The sequence below is a fragment of the Microcebus murinus genome, chromosome 21 (genome assembly GCF_040939455.1).
Source record: "Microcebus murinus isolate Inina chromosome 21, M.murinus_Inina_mat1.0, whole genome shotgun sequence".
In the NCBI taxonomy this organism is placed as follows: domain Eukaryota; kingdom Metazoa; phylum Chordata; class Mammalia; order Primates; family Cheirogaleidae; genus Microcebus; species Microcebus murinus.
Genome location: NC_134124.1, coordinates 7,092,153 through 7,114,814, shown reverse-complemented (window position 1 = coordinate 7,114,814; position 22,662 = coordinate 7,092,153). Strand labels below are relative to the sequence as shown.

At 39.9% G+C, this 22,662-nt stretch overlaps 1 protein-coding gene across 3 annotated transcripts in view; it reads right to left on the bottom strand.

Annotated features, from left to right (window-relative positions):
* CTNNA1 (catenin alpha 1) overlaps positions 1 to 22,662 on the bottom strand; it is a 159,503-nt gene that overhangs the window by 9,015 nt on the left and 127,826 nt on the right. For all 3 annotated transcript variants that reach the window (XM_075996095.1, XM_075996094.1, XM_012748811.3), the window contains 4 exons: positions 20,143 to 20,235; positions 8,683 to 8,839; positions 1,202 to 1,402; positions 500 to 651 (listed from right to left, as the gene is read on the bottom strand). In XM_075996095.1, coding sequence (XP_075852210.1) covers positions 500 to 651; positions 1,202 to 1,402; positions 8,683 to 8,839; positions 20,143 to 20,235 — 603 coding nt within the window. The remainder of the gene's footprint in view (positions 1 to 499; positions 652 to 1,201; positions 1,403 to 8,682; positions 8,840 to 20,142; positions 20,236 to 22,662) is intronic.

Genomic DNA, 22,662 nt, shown 5'->3' with positions numbered 1-22,662 from the left:
ATGGGGAGGAAAGCCCGACACTTGGCCGTGAGCCTGGGAGCGTCACCAGGCGCTGCCACAGTCCCTAATCCTCACCCTGAACACCCTGGGGTTCTGGCATCCTGTCTGCCTGCAGCCTCTCAAGGAGGGGGGCACTCCATGTGAAAAATCACTTTGACCTACGGTAACAAAATTCTCCCTTCTCTGAAATTAGCTTAAGAACTCTTTATTTTCTGTAATTTCCTTTCTTACTCAAACTGAAGCCTCACATCATGGAGACTGCCCTAAATTAAATCGTCAATTCATGCTAGTTCCCCTGCTCAGCCCAAGTTTGAGCTCTAACTTACAACTAACAGTCATTTTAGACAACATAATTAAATATATCTCATTCTAACAGCTTTTAGATTCATGGTTTTAATATACTGCCTCTGCATCTGCTGAGCTCCAGAATGATGCATTGCTCAAGTTTAGCAAATGATAAGAAAGAAGCTGTTAAAATGTCTGAAATGCAGTTACTCACCCTTATCATCAACACGGCTTTTCTGATGTCCCGGATGCCATCGTATACCAGGCGGGAGGCATCGATAAACTCGTTCTCATCCATGGGCTGGGCAGGATCTGAGCTGAGGGCTTCCACGGCTGCTTCTACTTGCTCAGTGAAACGTGGCATAACTGCAGAGAAAAAAGGCAAGGCAGATGCCCCAGTCCAGCACACAGCACCATTCCGCCAGCCTCCCTCCATCCCTCCGGCAGACAGAAAGGGGGAGGGGGGCTCATGATGAAGAGCCTCTGCTTCTACCTATGTGAAGGGTATTTATGATTGAAATAAATTAAATATAGTATCTTAGAAAGACTAAAATCATCTTCTTTGTCTCTGGAATATAGGTTTTGGATGGTTAGAACTTGCAATGAGAACCTAAAGCCTTGTTTAGGAAGGGGACCCACATTAATTTAGTATTTATTCACTAATAAGAGACTTAACTCAGAAGTTCATATTAAATAGTATGTTCAGAATTAGTCCCATGATTACTCATGAGATACACATGAAGCAAATATGCCTGTGAAGCCTGAATTTGATCGACCAACTTCTCACAGGTCTGAAGTACCAGGACACCCGAGTTCTGACTGCTTCCTCAGCACAGGGCCAAGGCTAACAGGCTGGCCTCCCCTTCCCAGGCCAACAGTGTATGCGGAGCTCTGGAAAGGGAGAGTGTCCCTGTACCTGTGTTGGACAGCAGCTTAGTGGCTTCCAGAACCTTCTCTGTATAGACTCCTGGCTCATAGTTGTCCATCTCTGAGGTGACCACGTGAATGACGCGGGCTGCCCGGCCTCGAATTGCACCAGCTGTGCGGTCCAGCCCATCCACGTCTTTCTCTTGGAGAGCAATCACACATTTGTTCACATCTTCCAAAATATGATTCTCTGAGGGAAGAACAAGCAAAAAGCTACATGAGGGAGATGGCATTCCATGACAGTTCTAAGTTGGCATCCATCATTCACTGCATGTTTGCTTGGTGCCAGCCACAGTGCCAAAAGCTTTACATGTATCATTTCACTGAAGACACCAGATTAAATGTTCCACAGAAACTCAGCCTGTGATCACCCCCAAGAATAACAATCTTCATTCCAGGTTTTTTTTTTTTTTTTTTTTTTTTTTTTTTTTTTTTTTTGAGACAGAGTTTCGCTTTGTTGTCCAGGCTAGAGTGAGTGCCATGGCGTCAGCCTAGCTCACAGCAACCTCAAACTCCTGGGCTCGAACGATCCTTCTGCCTCAGCCTCCCGAGTAGCTGGGACTACAGGCATGCGCCACCATGCCCGGCTAATTTTTTATATATACATCAGTTGGCCAATTAATTTCTTTCTATTTATAGTAGAGACGGGGTCTCGCTCTTGCTCAGGCTGGTTTTGAACTCCTGACCTTGAGCAATCCGCCCGCCTCAGCCTCCCAGAGAGCTAGGATTACAGGCGTGAGCCACCGCGCCCGGCTTTCATTCCAGGTTTTAAAAAAAGAGAGAGATGCCCATCTTTGAGGCATAGTTGTTTCTGTGAGCCAAGCAGAAAACTCTTATCGTAGAAACCTCTTAGTAACTTCTCTTGAATAATTTCACTGATCTTAAATCCCAAAGTCTAAATTGGAACAAAAGTTCACCATAAGGCTTTATCCATCTTGGCCTTCCCCTCTCCCACTAGGAGATGCTGATGATACTCAGACAATCTATCAGCAAACCCTGGCATAGGAGAAGGTGCTAGAAAGCAGGTTTAAGTCTCCTCTGGAGGGCGCTAAAGGATGAGGCGAAATATTTAGTAACCTTGTCATGGTAGGCAGATAGGCCTGCTATGATATTTACCTTAGAGGGTCCTTAGAGGCAGAAACCCTAGAATCCTGTTAAGCTGACAATGGCTCCTGCCAGTCAGCTGAATTTGGAGGACATACCAAAACTATTTTTCCTCAAGGCAGAAAGCTACTGTATTTTTTGGGAATCCCAGAGCAAGAGGTTCACTTGTTCAACCTCATCTGTAACAGCAAAGTGGAAACAATCAAACTGTTTAAGAGAAGCATGGATAAATGAATTATAGGTACTATGCAGATCTGTAGGGCAAACCTAGAATGGGAGAGGAATGTTCTTACTGACCCAGAACTACAGAGACACTAACAAACAGTCCAAATGATGGGGCTGCCCGGATTCCATGCAGTGGGCAGGCAACACAAAGGAAAGTCCCAGGTTGTCACCTGGCCATTTCCTTCCTACTCACAAAAGAGTTTCTTCAAGACATGTAAGAATTCATAAAAGCAGCAAGACCTGCTCACTTCCTGAAACTATGAGAGTACCTGGCATCATGAGTGAAAGACTCAAGAGCCAAAACAACCTGGGAAATGCAATCTGTTTAAGAAACACATCTGAAAATGTGGTGTATGTACACCATGGAGTACTATTCAGCTTTAAGAAACAATGGTGATATAGCACCTCTTGTATATTCCTGGATAGAGCTGGAACCCATCCTACTAAGTGAAGTATCTCAAGAATGGAAAAACAAGCACCACATGTACTCACCAGCAAATTGGTATTAACGGATCAACACTTAAATGGACATACAGGAGTAACATTTATCGGGTGTTGGGTGGGGGGGGGCATGGGAAATATAACCTTAACATTTGTACCCCCATAATATGCTGAAATAAACACACACACATCTGGACTTTTTTTTTTTTTTTTGCCAGTCATGACTACCTAATGCTTTGACATGTCATTATCCAGGACTGGTTTCTGATTTAATCCACTTCCAGAAGACACTGTCTGTTCCCTCACAACCTTCTTAACATACTCAGCCAAGTCATACTTGACAGTATCTGGAAGGGAGAGAATGAAGAAAGCCACTGTGGTGCCAGACCTCTAGGCTTCCCAATGCCCCGTAGACCATGAGAACTCTCCTAAGTTCCCAACAAACTGCAGGCAGAGACTCTAGAAGGGTCTCTTTGTTTTGAGGCCACAGGTAGGATAGAATAACATGAAAAATCACAATAAGAAAGAAATAACAATGATGTGAAATAACTGAAAAAAGATTTATAGTAAAAACACCTTTCCAGGGAAAGCCAGGAAATAATAAGAATTCCTGTTAGAGAAGTGAAAAAGATATTACTGCAATATAGTTAAGACTATATTTTGGCCTCTATTAATTACAAATTATGAGACTTGCTAGGGTTTACACAATTGCACTACTGAAAGATTAAACATATTAAGCTTCTAGCATAAACAAATTTTAATAGGCTCCAAATCCATTTATTCTTGTAATTGGTTTAAATATCCCTATCATAAGCACCTTTTCTTTTATATGCACATCTTAAACATTTTTTTTAAATATGAACTGTACATACTAATTTAAACTATCTGGTACTGAGCCTGCCCACCATACAAGGCCTCGGATTAAAAACTGCTGCTTTTACTGAATCTAACTGACATGTAAGAAGTAATATGGACTTCACTATGGAAAATAAAGGAGTAAAAAGGAAAAGAAAAGATGCTGCTAACAAAGTATGAACCAATGTTTTCTCATATCATTGATCTGAAGACTCATCCCTGTTTCAGGATTGTTAATACTTGGGGTAGGGGGAGTACATCTTAGAATCAATTAAGTATGGCATTCCTTTTTGTTCATTACACAAAGTAGCCCAAACTTCCACCAAGGACTTGTTAACCTTTGTCTAGACCCCCCTCTGTGGTCTAAAAAAAAAAAAATCAATTTAGACTTTCTTGAATTCAAACTGGCTTTCTAACAGAGAATCCAAACCAGGGAAGGGTATGCCATTTTTTAGTGACACAGGAAGACTTCTATTTCAGGAGGCTGACCAAAGTCATGTTCTCTTCCTTCACAGAACAGCTCTCTAGGAAAGCCACTGCCCAGGATACAGCACCAATCCTGCTCACTGCAACTAAACCCTGGTGGGTGGGGTGGGGAGTGAGGATCCACTGGTCATGTGAAAACGTGGGGGGTCAGGACATAATCACATTAACTGAAACCATAAATCATTTTAGCTTCAATTGAATTTCCAAGGGAACTCAGCATAGGCCCACTGTGAGTAGACACACCAATCCTATGAAACACTATTCAATACAGTCTTTAAATGTAGGTCAGCTTCAAATAGGAAAAAAATTCATACCCACCCAACAATCTATATAAATATGCACAACTACATGTGAATGAATATAAAAGGATATTATGGATACTACTGTCTCTTTTTCACTTGAAAACCTTTCTACGCCTGGCCCTACAGATCCACCTCATCCATTTTAATGGCTGCATAGTACCCTACTAAACAGATGGAGGGACCATAATTTATTTATCCAGTCTTTTCCTAGAATTTTGGTTGAAAAAACTTCCCTGTACAGGTATTCTGGCAAACATTTGTGATATGACCCTGAGGAAAATTTCTAGCAATGAGATTACCCAGTTGCAAGGCATATACGTTCACAGTAGACGTGTGGTACCTAATTGCCCTCCAGGAACCATTCCACCTGGCTTCCTCCAAGAGGCTCTAAGAACCTCAGTCCACAATGTGTGACAGGGCCTGCTCTTTGTGCCTTTTGCCCTGGATATCTTTCAGTGTAGCCTGTGCACATGTAGGAAATGATAATACTTTCATATTTTATGCAGAAGACCTACTATATGACAGACACTAGTCTGAGTACGTGACATTTAACTCTATGGTGTGTTTTTTTTTTAAATCACCATTAATGAAGAAACCGGGATGTGGAAGTTCTGAGTGATTCACCCAAGCTGCACAGCTAGTAGGCATGGAATTCAGAAATCAAACCTTGTAACTTCACCACTAGCTATTATCACTAGATCTGAAGAGAGAGTCTCTGATATACAGTTTTGTGTTTTTGCTATTAAACACACAAAACCAAAAATTAGGTCCAATAATCCTTTTATTTAATGGCCTCCTAATCAAACCAAATTCTTTGGACACACTGACACTTAATGAAGGAGAATACGAATTACCACTCTTATGTGTTGCTCCAAAGTATTTAATGCAATATTGTTTCCAAGAGCATTTGGTAAAAAATGTTAATAAACCCAATTAGCTACTCCAAGCAACCACTTGCATCTTTTTAAAAAGGGAGCCAAAATTTCAACACGTGAATGAGAAAGTAAATAGTATTTCCATGGAAAACATTTATCAAATACAATTCAAATGAAATTCAAACATTCTTTATCACTTTGATAAATTTCAAACCACTCTCCTTAAGGGATCAGTCAATATAAATATATTCTTGGTTTGCTGAATGCTCTCTAGCATCCTAAACCATCTTTAATATTTACAAGGCTGCATTCTGAATAGAATAGCTTGGGGAAGAGGAGATGCTGCCCCACCTTCCTGGAGGTAGCCAGCAAGTCCCTTTTTCATATGCAAATGCCAGGGTCTCATATTTGGCATGCAGTGACCCAAGTTCCCCCTGTCCTACCTACAGCCTCATAAAATGCTGCTGTTGGGGTCTTGGTGGCTGTACCAGATTATACACAAGATGACTATTACAATTTGAGCCACAAATCAGGACATGACTTGAGATGAGTAAGACAGAACTTCTGGAACCAATGTGACACAATATCCAGGAAGAGCAGAGATGAAGCAGCAGAAGGTCCTCAGCCCTATTCCATAAATACCTTCCCCTTGGATGGGAGCTCAGTGACTGGGCAGGGCTACAGCAAATATCTAGGCCTCATGGATTCCAAGAGAATTTGATGGTGTAAAATTATTAGTGGAAATATTCCACAAAACCTCTCATACTGCATTAAAGGGCCTTAAGGCCCCAGGATATAGTAGAAAACCACCACTCCAAGGAGTCAAGGAACATTCTTATATTTCACTTAGTGAAATTCCATGAAGCCCACCTACCTGTAGCTAGATCCTGTGCTGGGCATGTGCCAGGCAGCCCCCTCTATTAAAAAACAAACCTTTCTCACTGTGGGACCCTTGAAGTACCAATGTGCCTCAGGGCCAGGGGAAACTGGCAAATGGGGCAGGTCAGGTGAGGCCAAGACATGGCTTCTTATCTAAATACCGGCCATGACTGCTGCAGATGACAGCTCCCAAGACTGTGTCAGATGAGATGGGGAGACATCTCCAGTCCACCCATATAGAGCTGAAGCTGCTATGGGTAAGGCAGGTGTGTGAGGCTACGAGAGTCTAAATGCTGAAGATTAACTGGTCGTTCCAGTAGGAATCTGCACAAGCATCTGCTTATCTCCTCCCTTCGCCCATGCTCCTAAAACACGCACCATAAAAATCAGAGGCATTATGAATAATAGCCTTTCCCTATTAATTATTTAATTACTTGACATTTCTAGGCAAGTCTGTGACAGAACATTAGAAAAACATACCAGATAGACCTCAAAAATTCAGATGCTCTGAAAACAGCACTTTCTGACAGAGAATTGTTCCACTTTTTTATTTGCTAAATAGAAACTGTCTAAACTCCTTTCCATCAACTCAACCCTCTCTTATACTCTCATACATTTGCATGAAAACTGAACACACTCACTGAACAAATGTGTATCTGTTAAAGAATGTGATTTCTCTTTATCATTCTTCTGTTTTATGTTAGATACCCCAAAGATACTGCCTGGATCCCACTAAATGTTGCTGCAGAACCCATTTTGTTCTCTGATTTGAAGACTGTTGCATGAGAGACATTTGATTTCACTACATTTTATTTTGCTATAAAAAGGACTGAAAACCCCTTGAGAACAAGCCTGAGATATATCCAACCTGATCACAAAAACAGTAACTTTAAGAATGTAGTATATGGGGGGGTGTACATTTAGATTTCAGAATTTGTTGTTTGCTTAAAAGTGTGCTGTGAAGGTGGAATGTTTTTCTCTAAACCTATGAAAAAGAATAATTCAGTATTTCATTGGGAAAAACAACAGAAGGCCAAGATTTCCCAAAAAAGCCATTGCTGCATTTTTGGCACCTGCAAAGATGTGCTTGCAAATGAGTTTTTTGTTTTAAAGTACTAGCACCTGCAATTTGGCAGCCTTGCAGCAACATGGTTCGCCCCTCTTTTTGCAGTTTAGACTGCCTGCTCTCCACTTTCCCAAGTGAAGTCAAAGCGATCAGTCCCAAGGAGAGAGTGCAAAGACAGGAGAGCATTGCTATGCGGAACACATGGTCACCCTTATATAGGTCACCGCTGGAGGACTGTGCTGTGCATGTACTTAAGCCCTGCTTCTGCTTCAAGCCCCATTGCCACTCACATCTCCCACATCCTAGCCTGAGGTTCCCCGGAGTGACAGATAGTTTCAGCCCTAGAAGAACCCAGCCAATGACTGCCCACAGCAACTGGCCTCAGGAAGTCTGGCGCTTTCAGTGAGCGAGCTGCACAGCCAAGGGCAACAGAGGCCCTGTTAAATGGAGAATGCATTTATACTTATTCAACTCCAAGGAGATGGGATTAAAATTTATCTCTGTGTGATAAACACTGAATTGCATTTGACAGACATTTTCTATATGAATGCAATTTACTATGTCATTACCAGTTTATGTTTATATAATGAAATCAACTGTTTTTGTGAGGTGAATTATCTAGATTTATTTTTTGCAAGTTCATAATTAAATGGCACTTAAATATTTCCTCTCTGTTTTCTATCTGTGCATCACACAGACAGAGAGTCTTTGGAAGTAGGCAGTTAAACTACGATCATTTCTGAGAGACAAAAGAGAAGCTCTCCAAGAAGGGAAAAAATTCTTTTAAAAAGAAACTAAAGGTGATGCTGAGAATCCATACTCCTGAGTTTCACAGGCTCACGCCAAATCACCACAGCCTCTACCAGGACACAGGTCAATGCTTTTTCTAGAAACAATAGTAGTACAAGGGGTGGATGGTTATAATGGTGTACAAGTCATGGATGGAGGATCGCATTCTACACAAGCAAGCAAACACCTCTGCCAGCTTTCTAATTCATGCTTTCTAGCATTGGGACCACCCCTGTCACAACAGAAACAACTCCAATCCCACTTCCCATTGCTCAGGAGTTGGTGGTGGCTTTTTTTTTTTTTTAATTAAAATGAAAACCAGCACAATATTATTGCTACAATAATTTACCTGCCCAGACTTGGGGGCTTTAGATTGTCCATTATTATAACTTAGACAAAAGTAATTATGCACCTCCTCACATGCTTCTCTGGGGAACTAGCTCATTACCTGAGACGGCCAAGAAGTCGTCGATGGATGTAATGTCATCAACAGCATCTGTGAGGACACGGACTTGCTTTTCCCACTGTTCTTTAAAAAGATCCATGTTCTCTTGGGCCAGTTTACTCTGTGGTTTTGCTGCTAAAGCTAATGCAGCATTGATAACCTGTAAAAGATATTAAAATTTATTGTTTACTCTTTTTCAGAGTCATGGAAATAAAACATGGGAAAATTTGGTCAGCAGAGTAGTGATGGCCTTGTCTCACATGCATTTCACTAGGAGATATGATATTAATACCATATGATCCACCACAACTATTACAAAGATGAAAGAGAGAATAGGTTTTAAATGTCAAAGTTGAAGTAATACATATTTTATTTGGAAATTATAGACAATTATAAAACAAATAAAAAGTACCTGTCATCACTCAACTCCACAATAGCAACTCAATAATTTTTAACATTAAATTCTAGGCTTTATTCATCTCACCAAAATACATAGGTAAATACATCAAAAACTACATAATTAGAATTATATGCTACATAAAAATGACTACCCTGTTTCTTCTTTTAAATACTTCTCCATATCATTAAATATATGTTAAAAACACTACTGTTTATTATTCCATGTTATGGATGTACTATGTTACTCTCCTATTGTGGGACGTCTAGGTTGTCCCAGGTACTCCCCACTATAAATAATCTTGTGATGAACATGTGACATATCAGGTTCTAGATACAGTGTTAAAATGCATTCATGAAAAATATATTTCCATTCCAAGCATTTTTTCTTTTTAGTGGAGGCATATGTGACATACAAAAAAATCATACAGAAAGTATATAATCTGTTAAGTTTTTTTTTTTTTTTTTGAGACAGAGTCTCACTTTGTTGCCCAGGCTAGAGTGAGTGCCATGGCGTCAGCCTGGCTCACAGCAACCTCAATCTCTGGGGCTCAGTGATCCTACTGCCTCAGCCTCCCGAGTAGCTGGGACTACAGGCATGCGCCACCATGCCCAGCTAATTTTTTGTATATATATTTTAGTTGGTCAATTAATTTATTTCTATTTTTGGTAGACACGGGGTCTCGCTCAGGCTGGTTTCGAACTCCTGACCTTGAGCAATCCGCCCGCCTCGGCCTCCCAAAGTGCTAGGATTACAGGCGTGAGCCACCGCGCCCGCCGATCTGTTAAGTTTTTTAAATATTTTTTTAAAAGACAGCTTTTATATTGAAATATAATTCACATATCATACAATTTCACATATCATACCATTTAAAGTATTGAAATATTGAAATACAATTCACGTATCATACAATTCACCCATATAAAGTATACAATTCAACGATTTTTTTAGTGTATTCACAGTTTTGCAACATTTACCCCATTCAATTTTAGAACATTTCATCACTCCAGAAATAAACCCCAATGTCCATTAGCAACCATTCCCCATTTTCCTCAACTCTCCTTACCCCCATCTCTGGCAACCACTAATTTACTGTCTGTCTCTACAGATTTGTCTATTTATTCTGGACATTTTATCTAAATGTAATCATATATGTGGATTTTCATATCACTTAACATGTTTTAAAAGTTCATACAGGTTGTAGCACATACCAGTACTTTGTTCTTTTTCATTGATAAATAATATTTTATGATATGGATATGTTGCATTTATTTAGCCATTCATCAGCTGATGGACATTTGACTTATGTCTACTCTTTGGCTACTATGAATAATGCTGATATACACATTTTCCTGTGTTTTCATTTCTCTGGAAATGAAGAATTGCTGAGTCATTTGGTAAACTTTTTGTGTTCAACCTTTTATGGAACTGCCTTACATTTTTACAAAGTGGCTGCGACATTTTTCATTCCCAAAAATGTGTATGAAGGTTCCAGTGCCCTATATCTTTACCAGTACTTGCTATTCCCACCCCCCTTCTCTTTTGTTAATTCTAGCCATCCTAGTGGGTACGAAGGGATCTCATTTGTATTTACCTGATGGCTACTGATGTTAGAAATCTTTTCATATGCTTATTGACCATTTGTATTTATTCTTTGGATAAATGTCTGTTCTAATTGATCCTTTGATGTATTCATTGAATAGGTGAATAATGACAGTAGTATGAAAATGAGCTGAAAGAATAATTAGTTGGATTTCTAGGTAGCAGGTGCTTATGAGTTATTAGAAACAAATGTGTTTATAATAATGCAACTTGGAAAGGAAGTAAAGACAAGACGAAACTGATGGTGATAAAGTGGAGATCTGGATGAACATGACTGGAGGCAGAGCTGACCAGAAGAGTTGGGGATGATTTTTTTTGGTGCTTCAGATCATAATTCCCAATTTTTTGGATGGGTATTCAAGAATGTTACTATCTTAGACCCTAAAGGCTGTAGAAGATAACTGATTAAAAAGGAATCAGACCCACTAGATTGGTGCCAGTATTCCTCTTCCTTCCTAAACCATTAGAATTGGTGGACTATCAATTATAGATTCACAGGGATAAGGAACTGAGCCATCCAGTTTATTAATTATTAATAGCCCACCAATTTCATAAGTGTCTGAGTTTGGACAATAATTTGTAGGAAGAGATATCCTGTCTTCCTTTCTCAGATGGTATGGTGTGGTATATCAACATTTTAATACTTATTCATTGCCTCTTTTCCTTCTTGCCATTGTTTTTCCACTAGGTGTGTTCACCATTGTGGACCACTTTCTCCATTAACTCATTAATTCACAAATTTATCAATGTATCACAGTGGAGCTAGACCTTGTAAGGCTGGTGAAAATGTTTACTAACATAGCCAAGTAATCATGGGCAGGGAATTAATTATATGTTTTAAATATTTTCTATTACAAAGAGAAAAGTGCTCTCTTTGTTCTGTAAGGTATCTTATCTCATGGGGGTTGGGAGGAGCACCCGGTCCAAGGTTAACTTGCTTATTTTGATTACAGAACTATGAACTGTCCATGACTCTTACTAAATTTGGAAGATACTCCTTAAAATACTTTAAATAATCATCCAAGATGATACTTACTTGTGAAACTCTAGAATCATTTACCTTAAAAATCAAGGTATTATTGATCAGAACGCCTACCACCACCATGAAATAATAATAGACTTTCTAGCCAATGAAATAAGATGAGAAATGGAAATAACAGAAAAAAGCTGCTAGAAAGGAGATGACCCTTGTTTGTGGAAGAAATTGAAGTGTATCAACTGAAAACTCTTAGAATTAATAAGAGTACATTAATATAACTAGAGACAATATAAATATATCAAAAATCAATACCCTTTCTATGTATCAGAAAAAAACAATACAAAATGAGAGTGTCAATCTTCATAAAAGCAATTAATATGAAATATGTGGGATTAAATCTGTAAAGAAACCAACATGACTGAAGTTAAAAAAAATAAGTAACTCTCAACTTTTCTGAGTTACATTAAACAAGCTGGAATAAATGGAAACATATGCCACGTTTAGGAGTAGGAAGAATGACACATTTATTCACAAATTAATACAGACAAAAATTAATAAATAAGAAAATCACAGGAATAGAGAGCAAAAGTAATGACAGATGGCTGAAATTCAATATAAGGCTAAAGTAATTAGACCAGAGTGATATGAAAACAGAACCTATCACATAGCAGAATTTAGTGCATGATAAAACTGACATCACAAATCAGTAGGGTACACTGTTTTTAAATTTGATGGAGTATTTAGAGAAAAGTAACATTATAGCCCCACTTCATACTTACTTCATTTACTATCTACTTTATCTATATACTAAGTCACCATATGTACCAAGTACATCATACATACTAAGTCATCATTATTCACGTCTTTTATATGCTAAGATTGTTTCTCGGTAATGAATTAAATTAAAAAGAACAAACCTAGAAGAATGTATTTATTAATTTATTGAATATTTAAATAGAAACAATTATCTATGTTTTAGAAAATTCTTTTGTATTTCCAAACAATGGGAGAAGTCGACTTGCAAATTTGACTATATTATGTCTGTATTTAAATATATATTACAGATTAAACATATAGTGTTAGGTAAATCAGTTAGGAGAACACCGAAATACCAGTAGAAAAACAGGGAAAGACATGGAGAGCTTACCTAAGGTGAAGTATAAATAACTAAGAATTAATTGGGGGAAAGTTTACTCATACTCAATTTAAAAAATGTAAATTAATGTTACTCTTTTTGCTCATCAAATTTCCAAGAAGCCCCAAAGTAGGCACTACTACCCTATTGAATGGCAACTTTCATATTGAATGGCAACTTTTAAAATGATGCTATTAACTTGAGCCCCCAGTACAGTGTTGCATAGAAGTAGCAAAGGTGGACATCCTTATCTGGTTTCTGATCATAAGGAGAAAGAATTCAGTCTTTCACCATTAAGTATGATGTTGGCTATCAATTTTTCATAGATATCCTTGATCAGGCTAAGGAAGTTTTCTTCTATTCCTAGCTTACAAAGTGCTTTTATCAGGACTGGATGCTGGATTTTGTCAAATACTATTTTTGTTTTATTTCCATCATTCTGGCTATTTCTTCTTTGTCTCCTTTGCTATCTTCTTCCACTAGTGCTGGAGTTCCTCAAGGCTCAGTCCTATGTGGCCTTCTCTTTCTTTTTTTTTTTTTTTTTTTTTTGGGCATCAGTGTATCATGAAAGGCCTTCTCTTTCTATACCCTGCCCATCCCCAGACAATTTCACCTGGTCTCGTGATTTTAAATACCACTCACTTGCCAATTACTCCCACACCTCCCACCTAGACCAGTCCTTCTAACCCCCAAAGCATATCCCAACCACATACCCAATAGATCTACTTGGATATCTCAGATATTTCAAATAGAAAATGTCCAAAACAAAAGTTATGATTTCTTGCTCCCAACCATGCTGACTGGGTCTCATGTTAAAATTTTTGATCACTCCACTTAAAGTAGACTCTTGAAGTTGCAGACAGCAAGAGAACTGTATTTCCCCTGCTACAGTCATTCTCCCCACCTCCTTCAGTCTGGGCTCTAAATGAGTAATTGTTGTATATCTTCCCCCGAAACCTATATAATGTGTCTGTCAGCATCCTCACTCCAGTTTATAATACTGCTCCCTATTTAAATGAGAAAATGAATGCAATCAAAAGAAAATGCCGTAGATTCCTATTATTTAATACCACATCTACCCATCTACTTGCATCTGTGCCTTGTACTCTGTCTTAGCTCCTTTAATTATGGTTGTTCTCTCTGCTCCCAGCTCAGACCCATCTCTCCACTTGTCTGCTCACTGGATCTCATTGCCCCTCTTCTACTCCAGAACGTTGCTCTAGTAATTTCCCCCTCTACTGAACTATTTCAATCAGCTGCAACAAAAAATCCCAAAACATTCTCACCCCATGTCTGCAGCAGAATCTTTACGTAAAATTTGAAAGAGTTGTTAACTTGCTATATTCGATTCCTTGCTTCTCTCTTGAACCCATTCTAGTCAGGCTTATCTCCCTTAAGTTGTACCTAAACCTCTCTTGTCCAAGGTCATGTATGACCTCTAAATGTTGCTTAATCCAAAGATCAATTCTCAGTTCACATTCTGTAACCACTGGACATGAATTACTCTTCCTAGAGACATTTTTATTTTTTCACTTAGCTTCTAAGATATAACCTGGTATTCTTCTGGTCTCAACCTTACTGGTCTCCTTTGCTGAATACTGCTTATGTCCCCAAACTCTAAATGTTAGAGAACCCCAGTTCAGATCCCAGACCTTTTCTCTCTATGTATACTCACTCCCCGGGTGACCTCATCTAGGCCCATGGCTTTAAGCACCACGTATGTGTGAACGAATCTCACATTTATACAACCTGTCCGGATGGCTTTCCTAGATGTGACACTGTATCTTGCATATCTAGTAATCACAAATTAACATGTCCAAAACTGAGCTCCTTATCTCTTCCCCTAAACCACTCCTCCTCCTCAAAATAAATGGCAATGTTATCATTCCAGCTGCTTAGGCTCAAAACTCTGTTCTTTTCCCCGACTCTTCTTTTTCTCTTACCTGACATCTAATTCTTCAGTAAATTCCACCTTGGAAATATATCTAAACTCTAACCAGTGCTCACCACTTCCACTGCACCCTTGCTTGGATTAGTACAATATCATCTGTCTCCAGTACAATACCATTTTAGTCTCCCATTGCTTCTGCAACAAATTAGCACAAACTTAGTGGCTTAAAACAACACAAATGTATTATTTTAGAGTTCTATAGGTCAGCAGTCTAAAGGAGGTCTTACAGAGCTAACATCAACATATCATCAGAGCTGTGTCCTTCTGCAGGCTCTAGTGGAAAATCCAGTCCTCAATCTCCCCAAATTCCAGGGGCCACCCGCATTCCTTTGCTTTCGATCTTGGCTTCCATCACCACATTCTCGGCCTGAGGCTCCTGCCTCCTCCATATAAGGACACTTGTGATTATATTCAGGGCCCATCTGAATAATCTAGGATAATTTTCACATCTAGAGATCCTTGTTCATGTCTATAAAGTCCCCTTTGTCATAAATGGTAATATCTTCACCAGTTTGGGGAATTTGGGAATGGACATCTTTAGGGAGCCATTATTCTGCTTAGCATGGCTTCCTAAAGGGCCTCTCTGCTTCTCCCTTTACTTACAGAAGTCAGAGAGATCATGTTAAAATCTAAGTTAGATAATGTCACTCCTCTACTCAGAACCCTTCAGAGGCTTCCCATCTCTCAGAGTAAAAGCCAAAGGCCTTACCATAGCCCTACAACATCCAAACTTCTGTCGGGTATTTGTCCTTCCTCAGAGCCTGTGCACTTGCCGTCCCTCAGCTGGGGCGCTCTCCCCTCAGACAGCCTCCACGGCTTGCTCTGCCATTTCCTGCAGGTCTTTCTTGTATCGCTTTCTTGAGGTCTTTCTTGCCTATCCCAACCACACTATTTAACATATCATAATCAAAATTTGTGGGATACAGCTTAAGCAGCACTTTGAGAGAAATTTATAGTATTAAAATGTTTAAATGTTACATTAGAAAAGGAAAAAGTCTCAAGTCGATGATCTTAAAACTTCTCATTTGAGAAACTAGAAAATGGGCAAATTAAACCTAAAGCAAGCAGAAAGAAGAAAATTAATAAAGAGTAGAAATGAAAGACAAATGACTAAAGCTCACTCAAGAAAAAAGAGATAACTTGAACATCCCTATGTCTATTAAAGAAATTGAATTCACCATTAAAAACCTTCCCACAAAGCAAACTCCTGGCCCAGATGGAGTTTATCAGCTACCGAGCTTCACTGGTAAATTCTCCCCAACATTTAAAAGAATACCCATGATACACAGATTTTTCCAGAAAACAGAAAAGGAGGAGATACTTTCTAATTTTAAGGTACAGAAATCAGACTTTACAAGAAAAGAAAACAACAGACCGGTATCAATATGCAAGCCTTACAAAGAGACCACAGTGTCTCTGGGGGCCTGTTAACATGCAGACCTCAGTCAAAGAGGGGTAAGGAGGTACAGACGGTAGACATGGCAGGATATAGAACATGCTCAGACTTTTAGTCAGAAGCATCTCTCTTGAGTTCTTCTATGAAATTGCTTTGTAAGAAAACTAAATTAGAGAATACCAGAAGTGGAAAAGTAAAGTGATTCCAAGGTAGATGATCCCATGATTGTGAAATAGCAAGTGAGTGACAGATGAGGCCACAGGTCTGCCCTGTCCTCTATGCTTAAGGGCTATGTATTTTCCCATCAGCCACTGGCCAGGCCGGCCCAGGTTTATGCTTATTTGACCCTTGTCAAGCATGTTAGCCATGAAAATGATCAGGGTTCCAATGAGCATAATGGGAGAAGCAACAATATGGAAGATAAATCTGGGAAGGCAGAAGAAAGAATGGATAATTTCAGAAGATACTTTTCAATTTAGTTAGTGAGAAGTACAAAAAGAGAAAAATGTAGATAAGCAGTGGCTTCAAATACTTAATTCATCCCTTGTGTAGATTTCTAAGAAAGGCCATGCATTAAACCAGGCTATATGAATTATTAAAGTGCCAGAATTGTATTAACTTAAATGTGCAATTCTCATTCTTGCATAATAAACTAAGAAAAATAAAATATTAAGTGAGATAATCTCCAAAATGCCCTCTTCTGATTTTAAAGACTCAATTGTCAGAAACCTACTGTTACTGGCAAGGTTTGGGGATTTTTCTGGTTTTGTTTCTTCTTCCTGGCCAGCACCAAATGGTTTTGAATTTAAAAACTGAAATGTTTAAAGCAGCTAGTACAGACTAAGACTTGGGCACATCCACAAGCAAGACACAATGTCTGGGCTACGTACAGTACAGATACAGGTCCTTCCTCAAAACATTTTGTAAACTCTTTCCTTATAAAACTTTGCCAGGCTGGGTCTCTCTTCTCTGATGGAGCCAGGTCCCTTTCTGATGAGCAGACTGAGACAGTGTGGCCACAAAGTAGAAGGAAATGCAAACAGAGAGCTGACCTACTTCCTTATATATTAACAATAATAGCAAACCACCAAAAAATGTGGATGTTTCCCCTCCAATGCCAGCAACAAAATATAGCCACTTTCAGGTTTTTCTTCCTCAACTTTAATATCTCAAATATTAGGAGTTAAAGTTGCTTAACTGTGCAAAAGTTGGTACTTTAGAATGGATTTTCCCATTCCTAAAAGTTAATTTGCTACAGAGCAAACTGAAAAATGATGAAAACTGCTCTAGTGGTTGCATCTATCATTTCTCTCCACTTGAAAAGAACAATGAAGTATAGGAGTCTCCAATCTGTGGGTGGGGCCACAGAAAAGAGCCCCCCAGCATGGGGGCTGCCTGGCCTGGGCATGAAGCACAAAAAGCATCCTGGAAACACTGAACATCTATCCTACACTGTGGACAGATATCAACAGTAGCCTTACTACAAAGAAACATGCAATTATTTAATATAATAATTGTTTAGCTACATGCCACAGCATGTAAAAACACTATCTTAAACTCCTGGTGAATTCACTAACCAGCCTAGTTATTTAACTAACTTGTTGATTAATTAACTTGCCTACACTCTGGAAGAGGATAACTCAGGACTAGGACTCTTGGTGCTTGTGATCACAAACCACATCAGGCTGAAGAGGAAGGAGAGGCTTCTACAATCAAAGCCCTCTTCCTCAGAGAGACAGCCATTAGCTGCTTTGAAAGAGTTCCTCTGAGTGAGACCCCATTCCTAAAACAAACAAAATTAAAAACTAGCCAGGTTTGGTGGCACACACCTGTCTCAGCTACTCAGGAGCTTGAGTTGGGAGGATCGCTTGAGCCCACAAGGTCCAGTGACCTATAATCATGCCACTGCACTCCAGTCAGGGAGACAGGAGTCAAAAAACAAACAAAAAATGGAAAGATCAGGCAATAATGGGCTGGAGTGGAGACACAGGTGCCTCACTGAAAAATAAGCATGTGCTGCTCAGTTTGTCATTACCATACCTGCAAACACCTACTTTAATTTGCCATTACTAAACCTGCCCACCCCAATATGCACAGCAGTTTGTAAGCAAGGGTAGGAATGAGCCCAGGTGGGAATAATCACACCTGGAGAAATACTTTTATCCAGGTCATATACCCAATACCAAGTATGGGCTGGGCACTGCCAGTTTTAGCAAAAGAAATGAAACTACAAAGGAGAGGGTGCAATGATGCTTTCTGATGGCAAACTCACACCCGTGTGAAACAGTCTAGCCAACCATGATTTCTGTACACCATCATTTTTATTAGAATCTACTAGACTCTTCTTGTGGTTTTTCTTCCTGGGCTTTAAGATCATTTATATAAATACTCTTGGTAGGTGTGATCAGTGTATGTTACCATCTGTTTCCGCAGATATGTGGAAGCATTGTTGCTTTTCAAGCATTTCAAACCAAAAGGAGAACCAAAGACATTAAAAACAAAGTGTTGATAGGGTAAAATGGCAAACTTGAGGAAAGAAGGCCAAATCTTTAAAAATCCACTTTAAATTTGTTTCATACAACTTGGTCATCCATGCATTTTCTGGAGGTGATTAAATCCACTGCACTTGTTATCTACACAGCTATTAATGACTAGCAGATGTCACAACTCAATTAAGGCTGGAAAAATAGGCTGGGCATGGTGGTTGCCTCTATAATTCCAGTGCTTTGGGAGGCTAAGGAGAAAAGATTGCTTGAAGCCAAGAATCCAAGACCAGCCTGGGCAACATAGCGAGACCCTGTCTCTATAAAGAATTTTAAAAATTAGCAGGGTATGGTGGCACATGCCTGTCATCCTAGCTACTCAGGATGTTGCAGCAAGAGGATTGCTTGAGTTCAGGAGTTCAAGGCTCTGCAGTGAGCTATGACTGGGTCCTAGCACTCTAGCCTGGGTGACAGGCATGTGCTACCATGCCCAGCTAATTTTCATTCTTATTTTTATAGAGACGGGGTCTTGCCCAGGCTGATCACAAACTCCTGGCCTTGAGCAATCCTCCTGCCTCAGCCCCTCAAAGTGCTAGGATTACAGGCATGAGTTACTGCACCTGGCCCCAGTATGCCATTTTAAATGGAGAAAAGTTCTTGAACTTTTACTTCAGTAGCTGCCTGAATTAAGTTATTAATATCTGTACCATAAGGCTGTTTTATGACATTACAGAGTAAAGGGACTAGCTCCAGAATCGGTTCCCTTCAACACAAGAGACCCAAATACTGGCCATTAAAATGCAGTGTGGGGCTGGGCGCTGTGGCTCACGCCTGTAATCCTAGCTCTTGGGAGGCCAAAGCGGGCGGATTGCTCAAGGTCAGGAGTTCAAAACCAGCCTGAGCAAAGCGAGACCCCGTCTCTACTATAAACAGAAAGAAATTAATTGGCCAACTGATATATATATATATATATAAAAAATTAGCCGGGCATAGTGGCACATGCCTGTAGTCCCAGCTACTGGGGAGGCTGAGGCAGAAGGATCACTCGAGCCCAGGAGTTTGAGGTTGCTGTGAGCTAGGCTGACGCCACGGCACTCACTCTAGCCTGGACAACAAAGTGAGACTCTGTCTCAAAAAAAAAAAATGCAGTGTGGGCGAACAGCTGTCACACCTTCGGGAGTTGGGGTAACCATGCTGGTTCCAGGACTGCCAGATGTTGCAGACAGCCCTCCCTCAGGAGGGTGTAGACCAGGCAGTGTGGTCACTGCCACCCCCTGTTCCCAGAAGTGGAGAGCACTGTGGATTTTCAACGTAGGGCAAGGAGGCAGTAACATGTAATCCCCTGAAAAAATGTCACTTAATGTTAAACATAAATGTTTCCAAACTATGTGTGTTCTGTGTCACTGATTTGTCCCCAAGACTTCTATCTAAAATCCTAAAAATAAACAAAATAAACCTCATCTCTACTCTAATCGAGATTCAATTTGGTGATACTGTAACCATTGCCAGTTATACTTTACCTGAGGACAGAGGGCTTCTAACTGGCTTGCAGACATTCGAACAAGTTTTACACCTTCTTCATTGTTTGAGATGGAACAGGCCAAGTTGGCAACCTAGAAACATAAAAAAATCTTTAAAGATTTTTCTCTTTTGACTGCTAAAGAAAACAAGCACATACTTACCCCCACCCCAACCTTTCCAAAACAGATGACAAGAGCACAAATGATGCTTTATCGCTCACGGACTGATCATCTGCTTATAAAGACACATTTTTTTTTTTTTTGAGACAGAGTCTCGCTTTGTTGCCTAGGCTAGAGTGAGTGCCATGGCGTCAGCCTAGCTCATAGCAACCTCAAACTCCTGGGCTCAAACAATCCTTCTGCCTCAGCCTCCCAAGTAGCTGGGACTACAGGCATGCGCCACCATGCCCGGCTAATTTTTTTATATATATATTAGTTGGCCAATTAATTTATTTCTATTTATAGTAGAGACGGGGTCTCGCTCTTGTTCAGGCTGGTTTCGAACTCCTGACCTCGAGCAATCCGCCCGCCTCGGCCTCCCAGAGAGCTAGGATTACAGGCGTGAGCCACCACGCCCGGCCTAAAGACACATTTTTAAACTCTACTAAGCAAGCTATACAGACTCATAATGCACAGCACACTGTAGGGTTGTGGTAGAACCTTCAAAGATCCCAGGGCTTGTAACTCGTGGGTTTTGCACAGCCTCTAATCTACCCACAGTAACTTCAAAAAGAGATTCTTCTGATGTGGATGATAATGCAAGAAAGCAGAGGAACCAGGGGCCTCAGGAAAGAACTGTGGGTATCCTCAAATAAAAATCTTCTGTAGCTGTTCTTGAAGGAAGGAAATCAAAATTCTAACTTGGTATTCACATTTGACAGGTGAGTGGATGCTTAATTTAAGCCAAGATGAGCTTTATTTGAACACAACAATTCCAAGATGGATTCAAGGCCATCATCATAAAAAATGGAAAAGGAAACAGATAATGTTCCATAGTTAAGAGCAAAACTGTCCTTCAACTGAGTTCTCAAAAACACTGACAGCTGGACTCTTTCCTGGCCAATGATGCTTAATCTGAACTAAAATCTTTACCTCCCTATTTGACCATCTCAATGATACGGCTCATGTAGCCAGAAACAATCTTTCCGAGTTGTGTCACACTTCCTTTGCTGAAGCGCTGGCTGTGCTGAGAACGCTGCTGAGGAGGGACTGCTAAGGCTGTGATCACGTATCCATGTTTCTAAAGAACGGGCTTGCCAGCTCCATTAGCAATGCCAGTGCCCAACTGAATACCTGGTGCTGAGACACATCTTTACCCCAGTTGCAAATTGAGTTATGAATGATAAAGGCGTAGGAAGTTGAATATCAGAAGCACTTTCTGGAAATTTAAATGCCAGAGTAAACAAGGGCAATGGCAATAACCTTTGATTTTCACTCCTCCACCCAACATAAGCACATAAGTGCACAAGAAAAATTATACACTATTATAGTAGTTTGTCGTGTTACAGTTAAGGATTATCAGCTTTCTGTAAGACTGCTAACTATCAGAATCCTGTAATGCCTAATCACAAGGAGAAACAAAAGAAGTAACGTGCAATTTAAACATAAAGATGTATGGAAATAGAAAAGTCAGACCTCTAATGTTTATGGGGCCTTCAAAATCACTAACATTTATACTCCCTGAAGCTTACAAACGCACCTTCTACTGTCAACTGGACCTCAGCAAAGAGGCATTTATATGTCTTCAGGATGACAATCTACAAAGATGACTGTAGATTTCTATTTGTTTTGAAAATCACTGCAAAATATGAGCTAAGCTAAATTTTGTAAAACGTAAGACTTAAAAAAAACACACACCCAAAATATACATTTTATGATGCTACACTGAAGGAGAAAGCTAAATTAGATGTGTTCATGAAGAGTAATCTACAACCCCTATTGCTTCACTGCCTTAAAGTGGCATTCTGAAAACAAATATTGATGCTGATCGCTGAATTAACCAACAGTTTGGGACTAACAAAGATCCTCAGTGAGGCAAGTGTAATGCCCACCACTCCACCCAGACCCGTCATTCAAAGAAGCCAGCTGAGGGTCTGATTCCCAACAGTCACTACTAGTACAACCTTACGTCAATTTATATTCTCTCCATTTTATAAATCCTTAAAACTCAGAAATAATAATTAAATTAGGAAGCAAAAGATTATGTAAGTATTCTCTGCTATGAATCATGTCTCAGGCTGACAGTGGCATGTGCCTAAGGCTGAAATGGCTGACTCCTTTAAACTATCTTTTCTGTTTCCTGATACAAATCTAACAGAACAAAGGTTAGGAAAGTCTTGTTCATTATTGTAAAATGCTACTTTAAAACACTTCTGACTTACTGATGAAGCAGTAATGTTCTATAAGGGTACACTGCCTGTTTCGGGAGGCCTGGGAGGAGGAAATAGGGCCTGTCACTGACAGTCTTCTCTGGATGAATGAACTTCAGTTCACCCCCCTAGGGACAGGGCTACCCACTTC